At 51.2% G+C, this 21,236-nt stretch overlaps 1 protein-coding gene across 4 annotated transcripts in view; it reads right to left on the bottom strand.

Moving 5' to 3' along the window:
- Phactr3 (phosphatase and actin regulator 3) overlaps positions 1-21,236 on the bottom strand; it is a 228,495-nt gene that overhangs the window by 19,463 nt on the left and 187,796 nt on the right. For all 4 annotated transcript variants that reach the window (XM_040732723.1, XM_005074501.4, XM_013116588.3 and 1 more), the window contains exon 8: positions 11,807-11,960. In XM_040732723.1, coding sequence (XP_040588657.1) covers positions 11,807-11,960 — 154 coding nt within the window. The remainder of the gene's footprint in view (positions 1-11,806; positions 11,961-21,236) is intronic.

Raw genomic sequence — 21,236 nt, 5'->3', positions numbered from 1 at the left:
ATGTGCCTGAGTATAGCGTCCAAAGCAGGGACAGGCATGTGTGATTTCACGTCCTAAGCAACCCAGTGACGGATCTCCAGGGCTTGGAGCCGAGGAGGGTGCTCAGCCATATACAGCATAGAGGGTCATGCAAGGGCAGTCAGGAGGCCTCTGTGGCTAAGCCCAATTGCAGTGTTAATGGTGGTAATGGCGAAGGGTTGTCTCAAAGGAGCGGAGGCACCACTGGTCCAGCCGTCCGGGGTACTCATAGCTCCCTCATCTCCTTCCCTGCCCAGCTTCTCCCAGACATCAGCATTCTGGGCAGCACATGAAGATCAGGATACACACACACTCACACGTACACACACACACATGCATATATACATATACACACACATGCTCATACACAAACATACACACTAATATATACACATACATGCATGCAGAGAGACAGACACAGAGAGAGACAGAGAGACAGAGAGAGAGAGAGAGAGAGAGTCCTATCTCCTGACTTCCTTTGTCTTTTTTACAATAAAGCATTGATTTGGGGGTTGGGATGTTGCTCCATCACACAGTTCTTGAGCGTGCACTTGGCCAACAACCGCATCAGGGTCAGAGGCTGGACCTGCCTAGTGGACCTTGGAGGGAAGAAGTGGTAGCCCCACATTGGTGGAGCCAAGGCAAGGGGGCCATGGTGAGACACGGGGTGAAACAGAGCTGATCTCAGTTCTCTGAAGATTGCTGATTCAACAAATTGGATGTCCCAGGAACCATGTTCAGGATTTCCTGGGGTCAAACGTCAGCCAGACTTCCTGCATCTCAGCATACAAAAACAACGGTGATCCTGAACAGAGCCCTCCAAGGGTGGCCAAATGGCTTGATGCCAGCTTCCCACCCACTCCACTGCACAGGGGTATCCTTGGCTGGACCACAGCCCGCAATGTCCCCACTCTGCCCCACAGATTCCAAGAGCCCCCTTCCCACCAGGCAGGGACCCTGGGCATCAAGAGGACCAATAGCTGGCATTGTCAGAGCGCTTTCTCTGCCGGGAGGATGCACCAGGAGTGAGTATTGTAGAGAGGAGGGCGAGGCTGCTGCTGAGACAATGGTGATGAGGAAGAAGATGGATAGGATGAAGATGTTGATGAAGATGACGGCAATATCGGAGAGGACTGGGTGATGAGAAAGTGATAACGGAGATGGCACTGAAGGCATCTTTGGTAAAAATATACTCAACGATGACGATAAGGGTTTGGCAAAGACGGCAATAGGTGCAACAACACTGTCTCCAAATAATTGGATAACCATGTGGCTGAGGAGCTGCCCTGGAGGTTGGAGTCCAGAGAGTGAGCCAGAGACTCCTCCCTGCCACAGTGGAAACATCCTCAGATAGACTGGAAATGGACTCGCTAGATACAGAGTGCTCTGGTTAAGATGGTACCCATTGGCTACAGGGAAAGCTCAAGTTAGGGCAACACCCATCCCAAGAAGGCTGCTTACACTGCTTGACACCCATACTCATCACCTGAGCTTGTTTTCTTCTGCAGCGGGGGTGGAGGGGTCCCCCAGAACCCCACCCATGGCCTGACTTACTTTACAGGGAGAGAAATGGGTACCTGCTGGGGAAAAGCAGCTTTTGTTGCCTGAGCCAAGACCCTGCTGCTTCCCAGCACTGCACTGAGAATCCCTGCTGGGATGTGACAAGGGGCAGTCTCACACTGCCCCCTCCCCCTTCCAGGGAAGAGAGTGGGGACTGGGACCACCAGGTCGGGCCACACACTGAGTTGACCATGCTCCAGCATTCGCTGAGTAGATGCTCACTCCCACAGACAAGAGCACACACACTGCTCAAAACGTAAACACAAGCTGGGCGTGGTAGGTCACGGCCCCGTGATCCCAGCTCTGGGGGGGATGCAGACAGGAGGATCAGAAGTTCAAGATCAACCCCAGCAAATGTGAGGCTAGCTTAGGCAAAACCAGACCCCCCACCTTATAAAATCAGAAAAGCTCAGAAACAGAGGAAGGCAACAGCAAGGGGGTGGGGCCAGGGAGTGTGGTGGGCGTGACTATAAACGAGTGTACGGCACACGTGCGTGTGAATGTACCACTAATAGATGCAAATAAACTCGCAGACATACACGCCGGCTCACATCCATGGATGCCAAAGGGTGGCCCCAGGCCAGCTACAGTCCACATATGTGCTGTAGTCCCCATATCCTGCTTTTGTACAGTCCACATATGTGTAGTGCCCATTCATTGCTTTGGAAAATTCAAGACAGAATCTCAACATTCAAATAAAAGATATTCCATGTAAGCTTTTATTCCAGTTTATAGAAAGAACTCCCAAAATTCAGTAACAATAAACTCCATTTTAAATTTTCTTCTAGGCTAGAGAGATGGTTCAGCAGTTAGGAGAGCACCTCACCCTGCCCAACCATAGTCTTTCCGCTTCCTACTTATGGGACCCCGCTGCCAAGTTAGCTGTTTGTCCGAGAGCTGCTTGGAGCACAGAGAATTCTTTATTAGTTCACTCATTCGCTGTCTGAAAATCCCTTGGATGACTCCACCATACTGGCAAATTCAAAATCCAAGGAAGTTGTGTGTACCCTTCCAAGGAGTGCCTTATGTGCTGGGGTCCATTGCTGGGGTCATTATGCTTTCCCTGCTAAAGCCTGAGCAGTAAAACAAGGACCATATGGACCCCTTGCTACAGCATCAGTCAAGCTTGTGAGCCCAGGGCCTTTGATCCTGGAGAATTCAGTCCCTAGCCCCTCTTCCACCACTGAAGGTCCCCCTCAGCCACCCATCATGCCCTGTTTTATCCAAAGAGGAGCACATGGCTCCTCACATGGCAAACCTGAGCTCTCTACTCTCTCAGGAAGGCCCTTGATAGGATCCATACGTAGGCTTCCAGGACAAATCAACATGCATTTCCTGGGGCTGTATTTCAAATGGAAGCCAAACAGCATGGTTTCCAGGAGACAGAAAGTTCAGTATCCTGACCTCCCTGGAGCTGGTTCTGGTCCCTGCAGGAGCATGAACAGTCATTCCCCACTGTCCATCATCCAAGCGATGATGCCAGACCAGAGTAAGATGCCGGGGTTGGAGTCAGCCCACCGACTGTGTGGGGGAATAAGAAATCTCACAGATGTCAGGCTGACCCGGCCTGGAGCACCCCAATCTCTCTGCATTGCTTCCGTTTACTTGGACAGAGCCCCCACTTGGGCCTAGGTTTTCCTGCCCCTTATGTAAGCTCCCCCAAGCTTCCCTCCTCTCCCCTACACCCTCCTCTGGCACAGGCCACATCATGGCCCCAGGATAGCCGATCCTCTCCTCTCACCACTGTCTGCATTCTGAGCTCTGGTGTTATCTATGGCCTCTGAACTTAACTGCTCCCTCCCAGAGAGAGACTCCTGCGTCTCGGGAAGCTGCTAAAGCTTCCAAGATCCACAAGGCGCCTTCTGAGGGTTACACCAGCAGTGACAATGACTGAGGAGGGAGGAGGAGAGAGAGAGACAGAGATACAGGACACACACACACACACACACACACACACACACACACCACCCCTCCCAGGAGCATGTCTGTCAGGACCTATTGTGTAACCTGTCATGCTCCTCAGACCTTTTTTTTCACAGACATGTACCAGCTGCAAGGACCTGCTTAGAACACCAGGCCCCTAGCAGTAGACAAAGGGAGGAGGACCCAGCAGGCATGCCCAGACTGAGGCTATTACAGGGAGCTGGGACAAGGTGATGAAGAGAGACAGAGCAGGGTCATGTCGACTGGGGGGGGTCAAAAAAGGTTTCTCTGGGGCTGGAGAGATGGCTCAAAGGCTAAGAGCATTGGCTGTTCTTCCAAAGGACCTGGGTTCGATTCCCAGCACCCACGCAGCGACTCGCAACTGTCTATAACTCCAGTTCCAGGGGATCTGACACTCTCACACAGACAAATTGTGCACACGAAATAAAAAATATAAATAAGTATTTTTTTAAAGAGGTCTCTATGGGCAATGCTGTTAAGCTGACCAGAAGTTGCATGTATATACCTGGAGCCCCAGTAAGCTGTCACCTGTGGAAACTCTTCGCGGTGACTGTAGAGCGGGACAGCACAGGCTTCCCCACCCCTGTGTGGCTATACCTTTCCCCTCCTGCCTACAGGCCCATCACTTGACCATACACTGCCCTATTCAGTAAAGTCAGGCCTGAGGACACCGCCTGTCTCTGATCCCCACCACGAGTCTTCCCTTCGGGTTACTCTTCATCCCGAGAGCCTTCTGCAGGCAGCTGGTCCCCCTCGCTTGTTACAGGCAGTGGCTTGCGGATATCTCTGTGATCAAATCTGCTCTCGCTGCCTGTACCGTCACCTTCTGCGTCCTGCGAGCATCACCTTCCTGCTGGCAGCTATGGTTCCACAAGGCTCTGGAAGGAGGACAAGGCTGATAGGGTGGCATTCGGTACCCTGTGGCATGGCGAGGCCCTGTCACAAGACCATCACTTGTGACTTGCAGTCATTTCTCAGCAAGACCCAAAACACTATCATGGGATTCTGCAACACTGTTAAGGGCACAGGTACAATGTCATACACCATGCTGCGCTGAACGTAGAGCCCCTGACTTGAAGACACCGGTCGACTAACCAGCGCACAAAGATGTGATGTTACCTGTCTTATTAATACAGCCTGTATCCGGCTATGGATTTTAGACACAGGACATCAGTAACCGGCTGAACATGAGTGTGTGCGGAGCTCCTGAAGTCACAGCATCAGCGGCTGCTCACTGGTTAGGAGCAGGGCACTGGGGTCAGAGAGCTGAGATGCTGAGGACATGACCTCTGAGTCCTTTCTTCCTATACAGAGCACGAGAGGTGACCCCCACTCCCCACAAGGCTGTGGTCAGCACTGAAGGCCACTGGCACCATGCCCACCTGTAAGAGAACTGCTGTGGACACCGACTCCAGTACCGAGCACCAGCAGCACTAAGACCCTGGCAGGGCCCAGATAATACCCTGATTGGCCTAGTACAGACAGTGTCTCACATCACAAATACCCCGGGGGAGGCTGCCTCCAGCATGTTCTGCTGCTGGATCTTAATGTGCACTGGGGCGAAAGCACTGAGTCTCTCTGTCTGTGTCCTGCTTCCTACAGAGCACAAGGACAGTTGTGGGGCGTGAAAGCAACTCCCAATAGTGTTTTATTCCCATAGGACACTGGAACTGCAGGCAGAAGGAGCAGTGGGGAGGCCAGGGGGAAGCCAGTGACATTGGAACTGCAGAAGGAGCAGTGGGGAGGCCAGGGGAAGCCTGTGTGTGTCTGGGCTGCACATTCTGTACAGGGAGAGTACTCATGTCACTTGCAAGGATGCACTGTAAGAACAATATGGCATCCACACTTCAGTGAGAAAGGGGACCCTGAGGACCCCAGGACAGCATGATTTGAGGACGCTTCTCTTTTCAAGTCTGAGTTTTTGGGTTCCCTACCACTCCCGTCTATACCCGCTGCCCCAGCTCAGGACTAAGATGGTGTCAAGCTCATGGGCCTGTTCTGGGAATGTATCTCCCAACGGAAACTGCTGCAGGTACCCCCTGGTGTTGGCCTCAGTATACACCACCACAAACTCAGGAAGGCTCAGAGACTACAGGGCTAGCCCTGTGAAGGACAGTGTCCAAAACCCACAAGCTCAAAGTTGCTGGTTCTATGAGCTACATTCCTTTATGTCTCAAGGTGAATGACTGCGGCCACCCCTCCCTTCCACACCCTCTCCTGCCTGCCTCTTCTCAGTTTCCGGGGTGCAGGTGATCACGTGTTAACACAGACCCTCCTGGATCTTCACACCCCCGACAGGCTGCCATGAAACTCGGTGGCAAGCCAGGGAGGTCGGTAGCCTGGCTAGTCTGGGCACTGTTAGTTTATCCCATTACAATTGATGTGTTCCCACAGCACTGCTCAAACATTACATTTAGAGATCTATTATGTAAGTGTCTTGCAAAGTGGGCAGGAGAATGCCTTTGTTGTTGTATAATGTTTACCTACACTGTTATCAGGGTGCCTGCCCCACACATACCTTTAGGAACCCTCTCCACTCTCCACCCATGATCAGACAACTAGTTCCCACTTGTGTCTGATTCCTCCAAATTTTTTTCTTACTTTTTTCCCTTTTGTTTAAACACGGCTCTCTTTTTGTTTTAAATATTTTCAACACACGGCATTACCACTTTAAAACATTTCTACATCTTATACCAACAACCCTTAAAAAGAAAGAAAATGTAAACCTCAGTTATATACCCAAACCATCATTGCTGCCTTCTCTGAACTGAGGTTCTTGAAGCCAACAGACTCTTCATGCCGGGAGAGAAAGCACGCGGACATTTCCATCCAATCCAAAGATGCTACGTTACTGTTGCCAATGGACACCTGGGGCAGGGCTGTAATAGGGAAGCCTTGGCCTAGAGGAGACTGGCCAGCAGAGCCTCTGGTCCAATGACACAGCCCCCTCCAAAAAGCAGCTGTTCCTATTGAAATTTATAATTCTAAAAATCCGCTTTGAAACGATCCATAAAACTATGTCTACAACAATAAGATGAAGCAAAAAAGAGCGTAGATCATGTGCTTAAACACAACACACACTTAACGCGGCACGGCACAGCACACGCATCACGGGCAGCTCCCAGCTGCGCTCTTTGCTCTCAGCTCCTCGGCAATAAAGGTCAGCACGGCTGAATTATAAAATGTGTGTTATCCTTAAAACAGCAACAGGCTAAGCAGAAGCAGTAGCGCACTTTGATGCTAAAGCCCAGGGGGACGGTCTCCGGGGGTCTCAGGGAGGTCACAACACAGCATTAAGTAGCAGCGACCCTGGGGGCGGGGCCTGCTGAAGTTCGGGTTCTGGGGAGCCTGGGCTCAATGCGCAAAGCACGCTCTGGACAAGCACGAAGCTGAGTCGAGTCCTCAGAACCCACATAAAGCCGGACACCGGCAGTCCCGGCACTGAAGTGAGGTGGGAGGCGGGGACAGGAGGACCACTGAAGGTTCAAGGCCAGCTAGGCCTGGTGTAAATGGCAGCCAACAATAGCGACCCTGTGTTGAACGAGGTGGATAGCAACTCCTGAGGGGTTGTCCTCAGACCTCCACGCTCTCACTGCGCTGTGTGCTCCTCCGTGTGCACGCGCACTCACAGAAACACACGTGCACACACACGGGTACGCACACACACTCCTCTCTCTCTCGCCCCGCTCTTCCTCCACTCCCCCTACTCTTAGGAGCTGGGAGGAGGAGTTCTGGAGATCTGCCCTTTACTGTACCTTGCCTGAGAACCAGAAAGCATTGGAGGAAAACTTTCCCACCACCGGTGTTCCCTGCCATGTCATTCTGGAGACACCGCGAGGCTCGCCCTGTGAAGGGACGAGTGGCTAAAGCAACCATATGGGGCCCCGAGCATCCCCTCCCCCCCCCACCCCCCACCCCCCAACCCCCCCGCACAAAGGGGATAGCACAGAGCTGCCTGTCTCAGAGCAGCCTTGTCTCCTCCAGACTGGCAGCAGAGATCAAGTCACTTGTCCAAACCCTCTAGTTGCTTCCAGCAGGGGCAAGTGTTGAGTTCATGCTTGCTAACCCAAGCAGCAAGGCTGTGGCAACTCACACCACGGACTGGTTGTTCTCAAGTCACCTGTTGCCGCGTGGCTTGGTGGTGTGCTCACTTTCCTCTTAGGAAAACCGGGGCTATGCAGAGCGCCCGCCCAGGACACTGGGCAAGCCTTTAAGGACCTGGTAAGTGTGCAGCACCGAACAAGCGGAATGGACGGGAACAACGGCTACACCCGGTGACCACGGCTGTCTCCAAGGTGGATGCTCACGGGGCTGGATGGAAAGTATCCATGGTGGCTGGGCTTGCCCCCGTTCGAAGGCAGGGCAGGCGAGCGGAAGAAGAGGAACAAAACCTCTGAAATGTGTTAACCTGTGCAGTAGATATGCACACTCCAGACAAGACCGGCTTTTGTGCAACTAGAAGCAGCAGGCACTTTTCCTGTTAAGTCTACAGGAACACATATGTCCAAAGCCCTCTGCCTACGGACCCAAGCACCACGCCTGGACTTCTTTGCAGCCTCAGCAAATTGTGTGACCACCAGCCACATCATTTAACGGGGTAGCGGTACCCAATTTGCACACCACCCTTGGGGGACATCACACAACCTCCTAAAATGCTGCAAGAGTTCAGGGTGAACAAGGGGTGGAGGGAGAAGTGGCTGGCTAACGGTGCCAGTGCTCCTGGTGCTGTTTTCATAAACTTGAGACCCTGCGTTCTCCGTGGGCCTGGTAGTAGCAGTCTGTTCTGGATGCAGCAGAACACGGTGTACAGAGAGAAGCCGAGATCGTTTAACTGCTGTGCTAATGCGCTAAGTGCCACCCCCGAGGAGGCTAGTGAGCTTTAATCAGCCTGTCGCTCGGCCCCAGAACAAAGGCCTCCCCCAGGGAGCCCGCACAAGGAGCTGTACAAAGCATTACTCAAGAGTCTCGGCCCAGACAAGCCATCCACTAACTCATCTAGGACTCATCTGGGCACAAGGCTGTCATCTGCTCCACAGCGAGGCTCTAAGGCCATTTGGGCCACTAGGACCTGCGACCCTATTTATTCAGTTCTCAGGAGGCCTGCTGGTGGCTTCTATGGCTTATACCTATAACAAGCCTTAGGGTTGGGATTGGAAGGAGGTGTTCAGACTTGAGCATCCCTTTCAGATAAGTTTAGAATTTAGAGGGGATAGATATGCTTAGTTTAGGATATAAGCAGATTATAACCTGCTTACCATCTTCTATGTATATATGTTGTATAGGTTTGAGTTTACATCAAATTTAAATCTTCTATTTAGATTAAAAGGGGAATTGTAGGGGGGGCCCACAAAGCTATCTGCCCAAAAGGGGCAGAGATATGAAGATTAGACAGGTGGGCTATTTAAGGAGGCTCTAAGGCCAGTTGGGCCACTAGGACCTGTGACCCTATTTATTCAGTCCTCAGGAGGCCTGCTGGTGGCTTCTATAGCTTATGCCTATAACGAGCAGCCCATGAGGAATCCTGGCCACGAGAGTAGCAGTTCTCAGCCAGTGCGTCCTGCGAGGAATGTGATCTTGTTCCCCTTAAGTGACCTGTGACCTGGAATCTTAATGAGGCTACCAGCCCTTCCGTCTCCACTTTACGAAGCAAGCGGTGGAAGCCCCTGGCCTCAGCTGAGATGGGGCATTGTCATCTAACCCTACCTTTCGGGGGCCAAGCTCATTTCTGGATATTTTCACAAACTATCTCTCCATCTCTAACCTATAGAAGGGGTGGGCGGGACTTTGCATTCCTTCTACGGCCCACCATGGGTATAGACATCTGATGAGGGATGTCCTTCTGTATATATGCTTCTCTTATTGGTTGATGAATAAAACACTGTTTGGCCAATAGCCAGTAGAGGCAGGAAGATGGGCGGGGCTAGAAGATGAAGAGAATGCTGGTAAGAGAGGCACCATGGAGAGATGCCATGTCATGGCGGAAGTAGTAACAGGTCCAGACCCTTCTCTGGTAAGACCGTGTGGAAATACTTAGATTAATAGAAATGGGTTAATAATTAAGACAGAGCTAGCCAATAAGAAGCCCTAGCCATCGGCCAACAGTTTTATAATTAACATAGAGCCTGTGTGCTTATTTGGGGCTGAGAAGGCAGGCGGGACCTGGCTGGACAAGAAACTCTAGCAACAGACATCTTTGCATAAAACAGCATAGTGTTTGACTCGGGGCTGTGAGCACCCTACATGAAACCAAACCCACAGAAGACAGCTCCAAGAGGTGACTAAGATAAGAGCACCCCTTAATGCCGCACTGTCCAGACACTTTGCACAAGGCTGACTGGGTCCTCTGTGACTGTCTGAGTCCTACACCCACTTCTTCTCCCAAGGCACCCTGGCAAGACACCTCACCCGCTCCCCAACGTGAAACAAACAAGAAGGGAGGGCATGTCTCCTCCGTCACTGCTCAGCTGTAAGGATGACTTAGATGGGACTCCCAGCATGTGGTCTACTTGAAAGTGACAGCCAGCACACACTTGTGACTCCAGTGCTGGGGGGCTTGAGGCAAGGGGGTCTGGAGCACGAGGCCAACCCACGCTACACTATGAGACCCTATCAGTGCTGTCTTTGTATTTAATGTTCCTGGGTGTGGACAGGACCAAGGGGGCACATGTGATTCCCAGGACAGCCCCCCGCCCCGTAAAACCAGGGCTCTGTCTGCTCACCTCCACATGTTTGAAAGGCAAGCTCAGCAACCCCCTGCAAGAAGGGACAGGCATCATCACAGACCCCTGCCCCCTGCAAGGGTACCCCAGTCTCACTGCGGGACCCAGACCAGGCATGCAGGGTATGTGTGTGGGTGGGAGGCAGGGGTCCTTTCACACAGAAGATGAAAATTTTAAGATTTGGAAATAGCAAAATAAAACACGATGGAAACCCCCAAACACTCTTGGGAATACCATAGAGGATGTGTTGCCATGGCAACCGGAGCCTGAATTGCTCAGCAATAGAGTATGGGGGATCCTAAGACGGCACACGGGCAGAGGGCTAATTAGACTGTTCCTGCAGGGAAGATACGGGGACACCCAGAGGCCACCCCTAACCTCCAGGTGAGACTCCTGCTCTCTGTATCTAATTCTGGGATGCTTTTCCATTTTCAGATGTAGTGAACAAGCAACTCTGAAGCTACTACGCTACATTCCAGAGTCCAAAATTAGCTGCTGGATCTGTGAGCAAAAGGGAATCCCGGTCCTAGAAATTCCCAAACCAGGAAAGCTCCACAGCTTCCAAGGCCCACCCTTTGCACCTAAGCTGCTTGCAACATCTCTGTAGCCTGGCATGCCACAGTCCCACTCCTGAGATGCTGTGCAGCCCTGCTGTCTGCAGGTGCCCCGTAGCCCCGACCTCCGTAGCCCCGCCCCCACGCCCCCACCCTCCACAGCCCCACCCTCCACAGCTCTGCCTTCTGTAGTCCAAGACCAGGCAGTTCCCCTCTGGCCTGATCCACAGCACAGTCTGTCTGCGCCCAGGGTGAGCGACCACTTGGTTGCTGAGCAACCATCACTTGGCGGCTTTCAGGGACTATAGGACATCACTTGTTCTTGTGGGCCACCAACAAGACTTTGCAGCAAGAGGAGGAGGGTCTTTCCCAACTATGACCGAGTGCAGGAGGTCGTCAACGTATTCCCCAACCTGTAGCGTGCAGGATATGGTGCGCCCTCTTTCCTACCAAGGTGTGACAGTGTGTGTGGATGTTCAGATAAGTACAGCTCCTCCCATCCCTCATCCTGGAGCACTTAGGATGTGGTGCACATTCTTTCCCTCGAGGTGTGACGCCACATGCAGACATTCACGTATGCACGGCTTCTCGCGACAGGCTCAGATGATCTAGCAAGAGCAGGACCCGTGTCCTCAGAGGGAGATAACTAGGGGGAAGCTACGAGGGGTTGCGTGTAGCCAGCCCTATCATGGAAGATATATGTCCTCAGAAATTTGGTCCAGGCCCTCCCTCCCTCCCTCCTTCACACATCTCCTTTGACCCATGCAGACCGCTGGCTCACAGTGGGGGGTTCTGGTGACACCAGAGAAAAAGTTCCCAGGGAACATGACAGGCAGAGGCCAGAGATGCTGCTGAGCCAGGGGCACACAGGCAACCCCCAACAGAGAGCTATCTGTCCCCATGCAGTGTCACGGGCTGAATGATCTGCTGCAGACCGCGCCCTTCGCCCCAATCCACCTGTGATCCCTGCTCAGCACTGGGGGAGGCCTCTGGCTTAGTCTGCACACTTACTTGGAGAGCTTCATTTCTATCTGCTGTCGGATCTCCTGCCTCTCCTCATCAGTCCTCCTGGGGAAGATGTTCCGGTCCTCTAGCTCCTGCTTGCTCGGCCGGTTCCTCAGCTTCACAGCCAGCAGCTCCTTCTTGCATTTCCTTGGCAATGTTCCTGTGAGACCCACCGGGATGAGAGACATATCTTAGAGGACAGGCTTCACCGGGCTTCAGCGGATGCTATCGGGAGTTCAGACAGGGGGCTGGGGGCAGAAACCGGGAGACCCGCACGCGCTACATCGTGCTGCTTCCCATTGGCTCAGCGGGCAGGAAGGATGCCTGATGCCACAGGGTGGGTCACTGGGCCCTCATTCCGGGGTCACATGCTCCGCAGTAGGGATCATCCAGGAATTAGACACTTGGGTGGTCATGGCACACGCTGTCTTTCAAAGCCACATGCACTCAGGCCGTGAACTACAGAGCAATGTTGCCTGTGGTGGCTGTGACTCCAGCCCTGGGGTAGCACTGACTTCTCACCCCAGTGCCTTCCGCACTCTAACCGCGCATGTGGAGCAACAGTCCTGAGAGCATACCACCCGGAGGCTCCCCTGCCTCCCCCTGCCCTGCTGGTGCTGCCTACAGAAGACCTCTCTCTGCATGGGGGGCACCACTAGATCAGCCTCCATCATGACCCCAGCACTGTGTCCTACTCCCCTTGACTGGCATCTCTGCTAAGTCCTCATCATCACCGTCTGTCTCCTCTACTAGACTTTGGTTCAATGACAGCCACTCTTCTCTAGTGTGAATACTAGAGGCTGTCAGTGATGAATACTCCAAGTGAATGAATGACCAGGCTAGCCCTGGGTCTGGTAGCTGGGTTGCATCTTGGCATTTGTACGTGTGCGTGCATACCATAAATACCACCTAAGAAATAAGGAAGAAAACAGCCCAAGACAGGGCGCCAGCCCCAGCTGTGCAGCAGAAACACGAAACAAGCAAATATAAAGAATGCGATCCTTTAAGAGGAATTTGGGAGATAAAACACAAAAACCAGACTCTGCTGAGGTCTGAGCTTCTCATGGGAAGTTGTTCATCACATCTCTTAGAGAGACAGAAAAAGTTATCGCAAGTTGCTCAGAGCACGGATTGCAGTCTGGGAAGGATTTACTGGCTTTGCTGATGATGGCATCCTTGATCTGTGGGCTCACAGTCTGAAGAAGCCATACACTGCTTCAGTTTCCTGAACATGATAAAGGGTACAAAAACTATAGTGATTTAATGAACTTAAGACATTTCAAGGATCTGGGGAGGACTCCTTCATGAATGCCGGGGGTTATCCCATGGTGAAGGAAATTCTCTGAGCACTGACCGCAGCATGCTCAACCACATGAGTCTACTGACTGTGGAATCTTTGTGGTCTATTGTGGCATGTCTTTGAAGTCACTGGGGATGCCTTAGGGTCACCATTACTAACGGGATCAGATTTGTTCTTAACTGAGAGATTCCATCGCTGGTACCTCTGGCCAGAAGTAGAAATTTTCCCTGCGTGAGATCTTTGTGAATTACAAAGTAGATCTTGTCTGTGTGTTCCTGGTCTCAGGACCAACACAGGACACACAGTAGGGCCACACCAAGAACTTCTAGGCTGCCTTCACCAAGGTCTATCTAAGCTATTTAGCACTCAAACAGTAATAACAACAAAAGAAAGATTCCAGAAAAGAAATGACAATGAGAACTTCTTATGGCTCTGAGTGAGCCTTCTACTCAACAGGGTTGGTCATTAGGAAGAACAGACTGTCTACTAGAAGCCAGGAAGTGAAGGCTGAGAAACGAGGCAAGACTTCCTGTCCCTACATCTCAAGGACTCAGGAACATACCTACTTCTTCCTAGTCTTTGATCTAGAAATATTTTTAGGAAGTCATCCCCAACCCCTCAAAAGAAATCAGAGAAGCGATAGGGTCAAACAGGGCTCTTTCATATTCTATAGAATTGTGTTCTATAGAACAGTTCCATAGTCTGTGCTGTAGACAGGACTCTCATACAGAATAGTTCCGTAGTCTGTGCTATAGACAGGACTCTCATACAGAACAGTTCCGTAGTCTGTGCTATAGACAGGACTCTCATACAGAACAGTTCCGTAGTCTGTGCTATAGACAGGACTCTCATACAGAACAGTTCCGTAGTCTGTGCTATAGACAGGACTCTCATACAGAACAGTTCCGTAGTCTGTGCTGTAGACAGGACTCTCATACGGAACAATACTGTAGTCTGTGCTGTAGACAGGACTCTCATACGGAACAGTACTGTAGTCTGTGCTATATACAGGACTCTCATACAGAACAGTACTGTAGTCTGTGCTGTAGACAGGACTCTCATACAGAATGGTTTTGTAGCCTATACTATATACAGGACTCTGGTGGGGGATTGCTGTGGGGACCTGATTGGGCAGAGAGAAATTGGTCCAGTGGGACCGAGACTAGAGGAAGAAAAATCTTCTACAGGACTCTCTCACACACTGCTAGTGGTGAGCTAACCTCTCACCCAGATGGTACCTCAGGAGGACTTTGAGAGTCTTAGGTGGGAATGTGACAGAGGCCAATGAGGAAAAGTGCCTGACTGCCAACAGACTTAGTTCCCACCCAGTTTTCTAGCTGATGAGTGTAGCAGACTTTTGCAATGTTAACCCTCTGTCACTTAACTCTCTGAATAAAGCACAGTTTACAGGTTCCATTCTTGCCTCTGCTTCTGCTTCAATGAGACAAGTAGCATAGACTCTGATTTGCCAGCTACGCAAGAACACAAAGGGAGGTTTGTCTCCAATGTGGTAGGTAGGAGACAGCTGTGGCCAGGCACCCGTTAAATCATGGTACATGTTCCCGTCTTTGTTCCTGCATACCTACTCAAAATGGCAGGGACATGTGTGCTGGATAGTTTTATGCCAATATGATACAAGCCAGAGTCACCAGGCAGAAGGGAAGTTGAGAAAACACCTCTATGAGATAGGGCTGTAGGAAGGCCTCTAAGGCATTTTCTTAGTGACCAATGGGCAAGGGCCCAGCCCATTGTGGATGGTGCTACCCTGTGCTGGTGGTCCTGCTGAGTGAGCCATGGGGAGCAAGCCAGTGAGCGGCTCCCCTCCACGGCCTCTGCATCAGCTCCTGCCTCCAGGTTCCTGCCCTGTTTGAGTGCCTGTCCTGAATTCCTTCATGGGTGAGCAGTGATGTAGAATTTAAGCCAAATAAACCCTTTCCTCCCCAAGTTGCTTTTTGGCCACGGTGTTTCATCATAGTCATAGAAACCCTAAGACAACACGTTACTGAAACACAAAACATTCATGACATCACCAAGGAGCAAGAGGAATATATTATAATGGAGAAACATGAACATGCGGCCTAGTCTGTAAATATTCACAGTTTCATTATAAATTGGGGTTGAAAGCAGGACAAGAATTATTTTACTCACTCATTTTGGCTTTTCTGTGTTCTGTGTTCTGACATAAACACAGTTTCCTGGTGTAAAGTAAATAAGGACCTAAGGAGAACGTGTGTGGAGGAGTTTGATAAAGATGCCGGGTAAAGTTTCTCCATCATAAAACAAGGAAACTTTCATTCACAAATTTCCAGAACTGGCTTTTTTTTTAGAACTCTGGGAATTGTAAATACGTTGGCACTGTAGAAACGTTTATTCAAGAGACATGCTGACAGTCTGAGTGTTGGGGAGGAAGAAGGGATGCTGGCTGCCTTCTGGGTACCAGAAGATGGCTACAGCACAGTCACAACCGGTGTCCACACTCCATGCATGACTGCAGGACAGAGTCACAACCGGCTTCCACACTCCATGCATGACTGCAGGACAGAGTCACAACCGGCTTCCACACTCCATGCATGACTGCAGGACAGAGTCACAACCGGCTTCCACACTCCATGCATGACTGCAGCACAGGGCCGCACCTGGGCTCCCACGCTCCATGCACACTGCCCACTGTGTGAGACTCTGCACATTTCCCAAGTCCCAGCCTCATTAGCCTCCATGATCCTCACCCCAGAGGGGAGATGGTGGGCTACACACAGTATCTGCCTCTTCCACCCAGACGTCACAGAAATCCTTAGCTGCTACCTGCTCTGTCTTCCCAGGTCACCGAGCCAGCCTGTGTCCTCCCAACCCTGTGACATGCCTGTCACTCCATGCACACACACACACACACACACACACACACACACACCTGCTCATACAGGTGTGCTCAGGACTCAAACCTTTCCCTGTCTATCCACTCAAGTCCTCCATGCCTCCCCCTGCCCCTGGGTGCTAAGCACCAATGGCTGCAGGCTCAGTATTTCCACATCCAGACCCGACTCCCTCCTTCCATGCAGGCCTGTGAAAGCAGCTTCTGCGCCTGCACCCGCGCCCGCACCTGCGCCATATGAAAGGTATTGTCCACCTTGGTACAGAAGTGAGCAGTTGGCACCCTGCCGGGGCACAGAGACATGAGTGACAGGCTGGAAGGGAATCCCGGGGCTGCCCCAGTGCCCACACTCCTCGCCCTGACACCACGGGTCCTACTGTACCTTGTGCAGTGCACCTGCCTCACTCCCAGGTCCTACAGGCAACGGCAGGGAAGGACAGACACAGGGCAAGAGCAGGCGCAGTGGCCTCGAGTGCAACAGGTGAGCTCCATGTGCGCCCTCCCACAGAGCTTCCTGCGTGCTTTCTCGTTTAAAGAGCCCGATGTGTGTTATCTCAGCGGGGAGGGATGGATAGGTGAGCTCAGCAGGGCTGGGGGCTCTGTGTCGATGCACAGATTAAGGACTAGGATAATTTAGGTTAATTTTACGCGGGGAGAAGTCACTTACATGAGAAACCGATAACCCACAAGTTCCAACTCCAAGGATCCACACCCAGGCTGCTCTCTGTGATCTTACCGGAACCAAGAGAGACAAAGCCTGTCCCGGACCCCAGACCAAATCCCACATGCTCATGCTTGCACGTGTGACCACGCCCAGATGTGGTCACAGGTGCGTCTGGTAGACCTCTTGCTACAGCTCTGCTTGCTTGTTCTGTGACATTTCAACTTGGACAGTGCCTGCAGGACCATGCTGCTCAGAACATGACAAATAAGGAAAGGCACCTCCATATCCAGAATGAAAGTGAGACACAACAGGAGCTCAAATCCAGCCTGGGCTGCATCATGAATTCCAGGCCAACCTGGGCTACCAAGGGCACTGCCAAGAAAGACTAGAAAAGAGAAATGAGACCGTGGGAACATCAATGTCTGCTTCCGCCAAATGTGTATGGTCTGGGTTCCCTTTTCACACAAGGAGAGTAAGAATGGTTTTGAGACTCTGAAAACAGTAGCGATGGAGGGGAAGTTGGAGAGATGAGTGTTGACTGAGGTGCTCCCTAGGAGTCCAGCAGCGCCTTGGGAGGGGTCCTGGGCTGTGATTTACAGGGTTCAGGAAGAGCCTCAGAAACTATCAGAGCTGGGAAGGTGAAACAGAGGCGCCCAAGGGGCCCACAGCTGGAGTTCGTGGGACAAACAGCTGGGAAAGCCAGATGATAACCCCAAGATGTGCAGAGTCCCTTATGCCTTGAGCTGACATCTGCCTATGATAGAGGGCCATGGAGTCACTACCTGGTGGCTAAGAACCTTGGGAGACCTACGGCCTTGTACGCCCACCAGTCAAGCTGGAACATGTTGTGATCATCCAGACCACTGGGAAGACTGTACAGATGGTCCTGGTCTTTGGAACGAGCAGTGATCAGTCGGACGGAGCTTAGTTCTACATCTGTCTAAGAAACTGTAAAAGCCAGACCGGGATGCGTGAGGCCGTTTCCAAGTAACCAAGCTGCTTCCCAGAATAAAACTCAACAGATATTTATAGGACTGGAAGAGCATCCAACAACCAAGAAATAGATTCACGATGTGTGTCAGCCAACCCAAACTCCCCACGCCTACAGGGAAGCGGGAAGGGCTCGGCCAAGCTCCAGCAGCACAAAGGAGCTGTGTGGGGCCTGGCGTCACCGTCACTGACAGTAAGAACACCTTGATGGCCTTGAGAGACAGGCATGCTGAGGCATAATGAAGGGTGCCACAGCCACCCAGAAGCAACATACTCCAGAGAGAACACTCGCTGGAAGACAACCCAGGCAATTCCGATTCAACACACGCCAAAAATATCTCTCAGGATAAAGGCAAACACTGTTTCAAAAATTAGAAAGCAGCAAGAATCGATGACTAAAAGAAATCCCTTAGGCAGCAGGGAGAGGACTGACTTCAGATGGAGATCTGAACAGGGAAAGAGGCGGCAAGGGGCTGGTACCTGCAATGTGCAGAGGTACCTTATTTGTCTTTAAAGAAATATTTGCTCTTAAAAATATTTTTTAATTATGTGTATTTACATGTGTGTGTGTGTGTGTATAGGCCTCTTTGAAGGCCAGGAGGAGACACCGGATTCCCTGGAGCCTGAGTTGTGGGCATTTGTGAGCTGCCTGAAACAGTTGCTGGGAATTGAACTCCAGTCCTTTGAAAGAGCAGTATATGTTCTTAGCTGCTCAGCCATCCCTGCACCCCAAGAAAACTGAGTTTAGCAATAAGAGCAATTGAGAACAGAAAGAGAAAAGGACATCGCTACTGTAAGGTGATTGCTCCAAAGCAAAGGCAGTATGGCAGTATAAGCAAGCTTCAGGATGCAGCTTAGTGGTCAGACTGCCCTCCCGGCAAGCACAGAGCCCGCAGTTCAATTCCCAGCCCTGTGTAAGAGCCAGGCACGATGGCAGCCGCCTGTTATCCCAGCACTAGAGAAGCAGAAGTGGGGGGGGTCAGGAGTTCAAGGTCACCCTCGGCTATATAGCCAGCTTGAGGTCAGCCTGGGCTACACAAGCCCCTTCCTCAAAAAACAGACAAGGCTAGGGAGATGGTTCAGCATTAAAAACTGGCTGCTCTTGCAGAAGACCCAGGTTTGATTCCCAGCACCCACATGGAGACTCACACCCATCTGTAAGTCCAGTTCTAGGGAATCTGACCACCTTGGGCTCCTTCCTACATGGGGTGCACACACATGCAACTCGGGCACACACACGTACATGTAGAATATTTTCAAAAGAAAGCCCACAGTAAATTTAGATGTGATAACCAACCACAGTCATATAAATATTCTTGATGCTCAGTATAGAAAGGAGTACCAGTGAAAAGCAGGACAAAAGTCCATGTTGCCACAAAAACACCCACTGAAAAAGAGGAGGGCAGGGTGCCCCTATTCTGATCCTGATCAAACAAATCTCAAGAAGGTCATTAGCAAACAGGGAGAATTTCAGAGCAAACACCTTTGTCAGACAGGAAGGGTCCCCTCCGTTGTCATAAAGAGGCCACTCCATATGTGGGTCATAAAGAACCTAACTAATGGTGGGCTTTTCTGCACAGCTTCAGAACACATAAACAACACCTGAGAAAACACGGGGTGGAGTGGGGGCAGGGCGGGGCGGGTGCGGGATGGGGCGGGGGCGGGGCACAGCGGCAGCCAGGGACCTCAGAGGTCTTTCCTATATCACAGAAGTAGTGATCACAAACTCGGGTAATAGGGCAGACTTGCACACACCCAACAGAGATCATGAGCTTTCCTGAGAGGACACAGGCCCCCTGTACCAGGACACGCCCTGTTCTGGGCCTCGAAACAGGTCGATAGATTTCAAAGACCTCAATCCACATAAAACGTGCCCTCAGACTAGAGCAGAACAAAATTGGAAATCGATAACAAAGAGATCGTTTCGGAAGTAGCCAGACTAAATTGAAATATATATATTTAACTTCTGAGGAACCCAAAGTTCCGAGAGGAACTCACAACAGAAACACAGAGGACTCTGAAGCAAAAGGAATCACAAAACGATGCCGAGGGGATGATTACAGCACCGAGTGCCCCTGCTAAAGCAACGGGCCTTTGGGTCTACCTCCACAACCTAGAAAAAGAACAAAGAAAACCGTGGAGTTGGACGTAATGCAAGTACAGAGCGGAAACTAAAAATAAGCCGCAAAAATGAAAAGTCAGTCAATGAAAACATTGGTAAAACTCTCGCCGCACTGATCTAAAAGGAGGAGGAAGGAGAAGCAGAAGGCGGGGCGGGGGCGGGGGCGGGGGCGGGGCGGGGGTGGGGGCGGGGGTCTTATCAGGAGCAGAAGAGATGGCACACATGTCATCCAAGCCCACAGATCTTAAGAAGATCTAAGAGGACATTTTCAGTGACTTTTTGAGAATAAACTGGCCATCCAGAGGACATAAACTAGTGCTAGCTAGTTTTTATGTCAACTTTTATGTCAGCTTCCCAGGGTCAGCTGGGGAGAAGAAATCTTAGTTGAGGAAATGCCTCCTACAGGACTGGCCTGAAGGCAAGTCTACAAGGTGTTTTCCTGATGGATGACTGATATGGGGGGGGCCGTGTCACCGTGGGCAGTGACACACGTTGGCTGGTGGCCCTGGGTGCTGTAAGAAAGCAGGCTGAGTGAGACATGAGGAGCCAGGCAGTGAGCAGGGTCAGCCATGGCCTCTGCCTCAGTTCCTGCCCTGAGTTCCTGCCCTGGCTTTTCTGGACTCTAATCTGTAAGATAAAGTAAAAACCCCTTTCCTCTCCAAGCCACTTTCGGTCATGGTGTTTTATCACAGTTAAAGAATGGTAGCTAAGAATGGTTTCTAGAGCAACATAAATTACCAAATTTAGTTGAGCAGTTATAACTAACTCAGGCTGCATGTATTAAACAAAAGTAACTTTTAGGTGATTTTATGGGTAATGTGTTCTCCAGGTGTCCCAGACCCCTCTGGTTCCCACAGTTCTTCCTCTCCTTCTTCTAAGGGTTTTATGAGCTCCAAGGAACCCGATCGTGACCTCTAATTTGGGCTCTCTCCCCACCTAATGTCAGGCTGTGTGTCTCTGTGTCTGCTTCCATCAGCAGCCATCGATTAGCCACTTTCACAAGTTCTGCCCAAGCATGGCTCACAGAGAACGAAGTGGCAATCATGGAGCCTTCGCAGGTCTGAGCCAAGTCCTCTGCATCTATGTTGTAGTTAGTCGTTAGTTTGGTGTTTTTTGTGGGACTCCTAGCAGTAGGAGCTGGGGTGGCTCTGACTCTTTTGGGAACCTTTTCTGCTCCTACTGGGTTGCTTTGGCAGCCTTGCTATAAATATTTGTGCCTAGCCTTATTGTTTCTTGTTATGCCATGTTCAGCTGATTTGCCCAGGAGGCCGCTCTTTTCTGAAGGGAAACAGAGGAGGAGTGGATCTTGGGGAGAGGGGAGGTAGGGGGTGATGGGGAAGTCTTGTGTATATGTCAATAAAGCACTGTTGGCCAATAGGGAAACAAGATAGGTGGGACTAGGAGTCCAGGAGGACTCTGGGTAGGAGAAACACAGGGAGTCAAGATGTAACCACCATAGGGATAAGAAGCCTGGAAACTTCTCCGGTAAGA

The sequence above is a fragment of the Mesocricetus auratus genome, unplaced genomic scaffold (genome assembly GCF_017639785.1).
Source record: "Mesocricetus auratus isolate SY011 unplaced genomic scaffold, BCM_Maur_2.0 Super-Scaffold_100028, whole genome shotgun sequence".
NCBI classification, from domain to species: Eukaryota; Metazoa; Chordata; class Mammalia; order Rodentia; family Cricetidae; genus Mesocricetus; species Mesocricetus auratus.
Note: the sequence above shows the minus strand (reverse complement) of the source record. Positions and strands in the feature narration are given on the sequence as shown.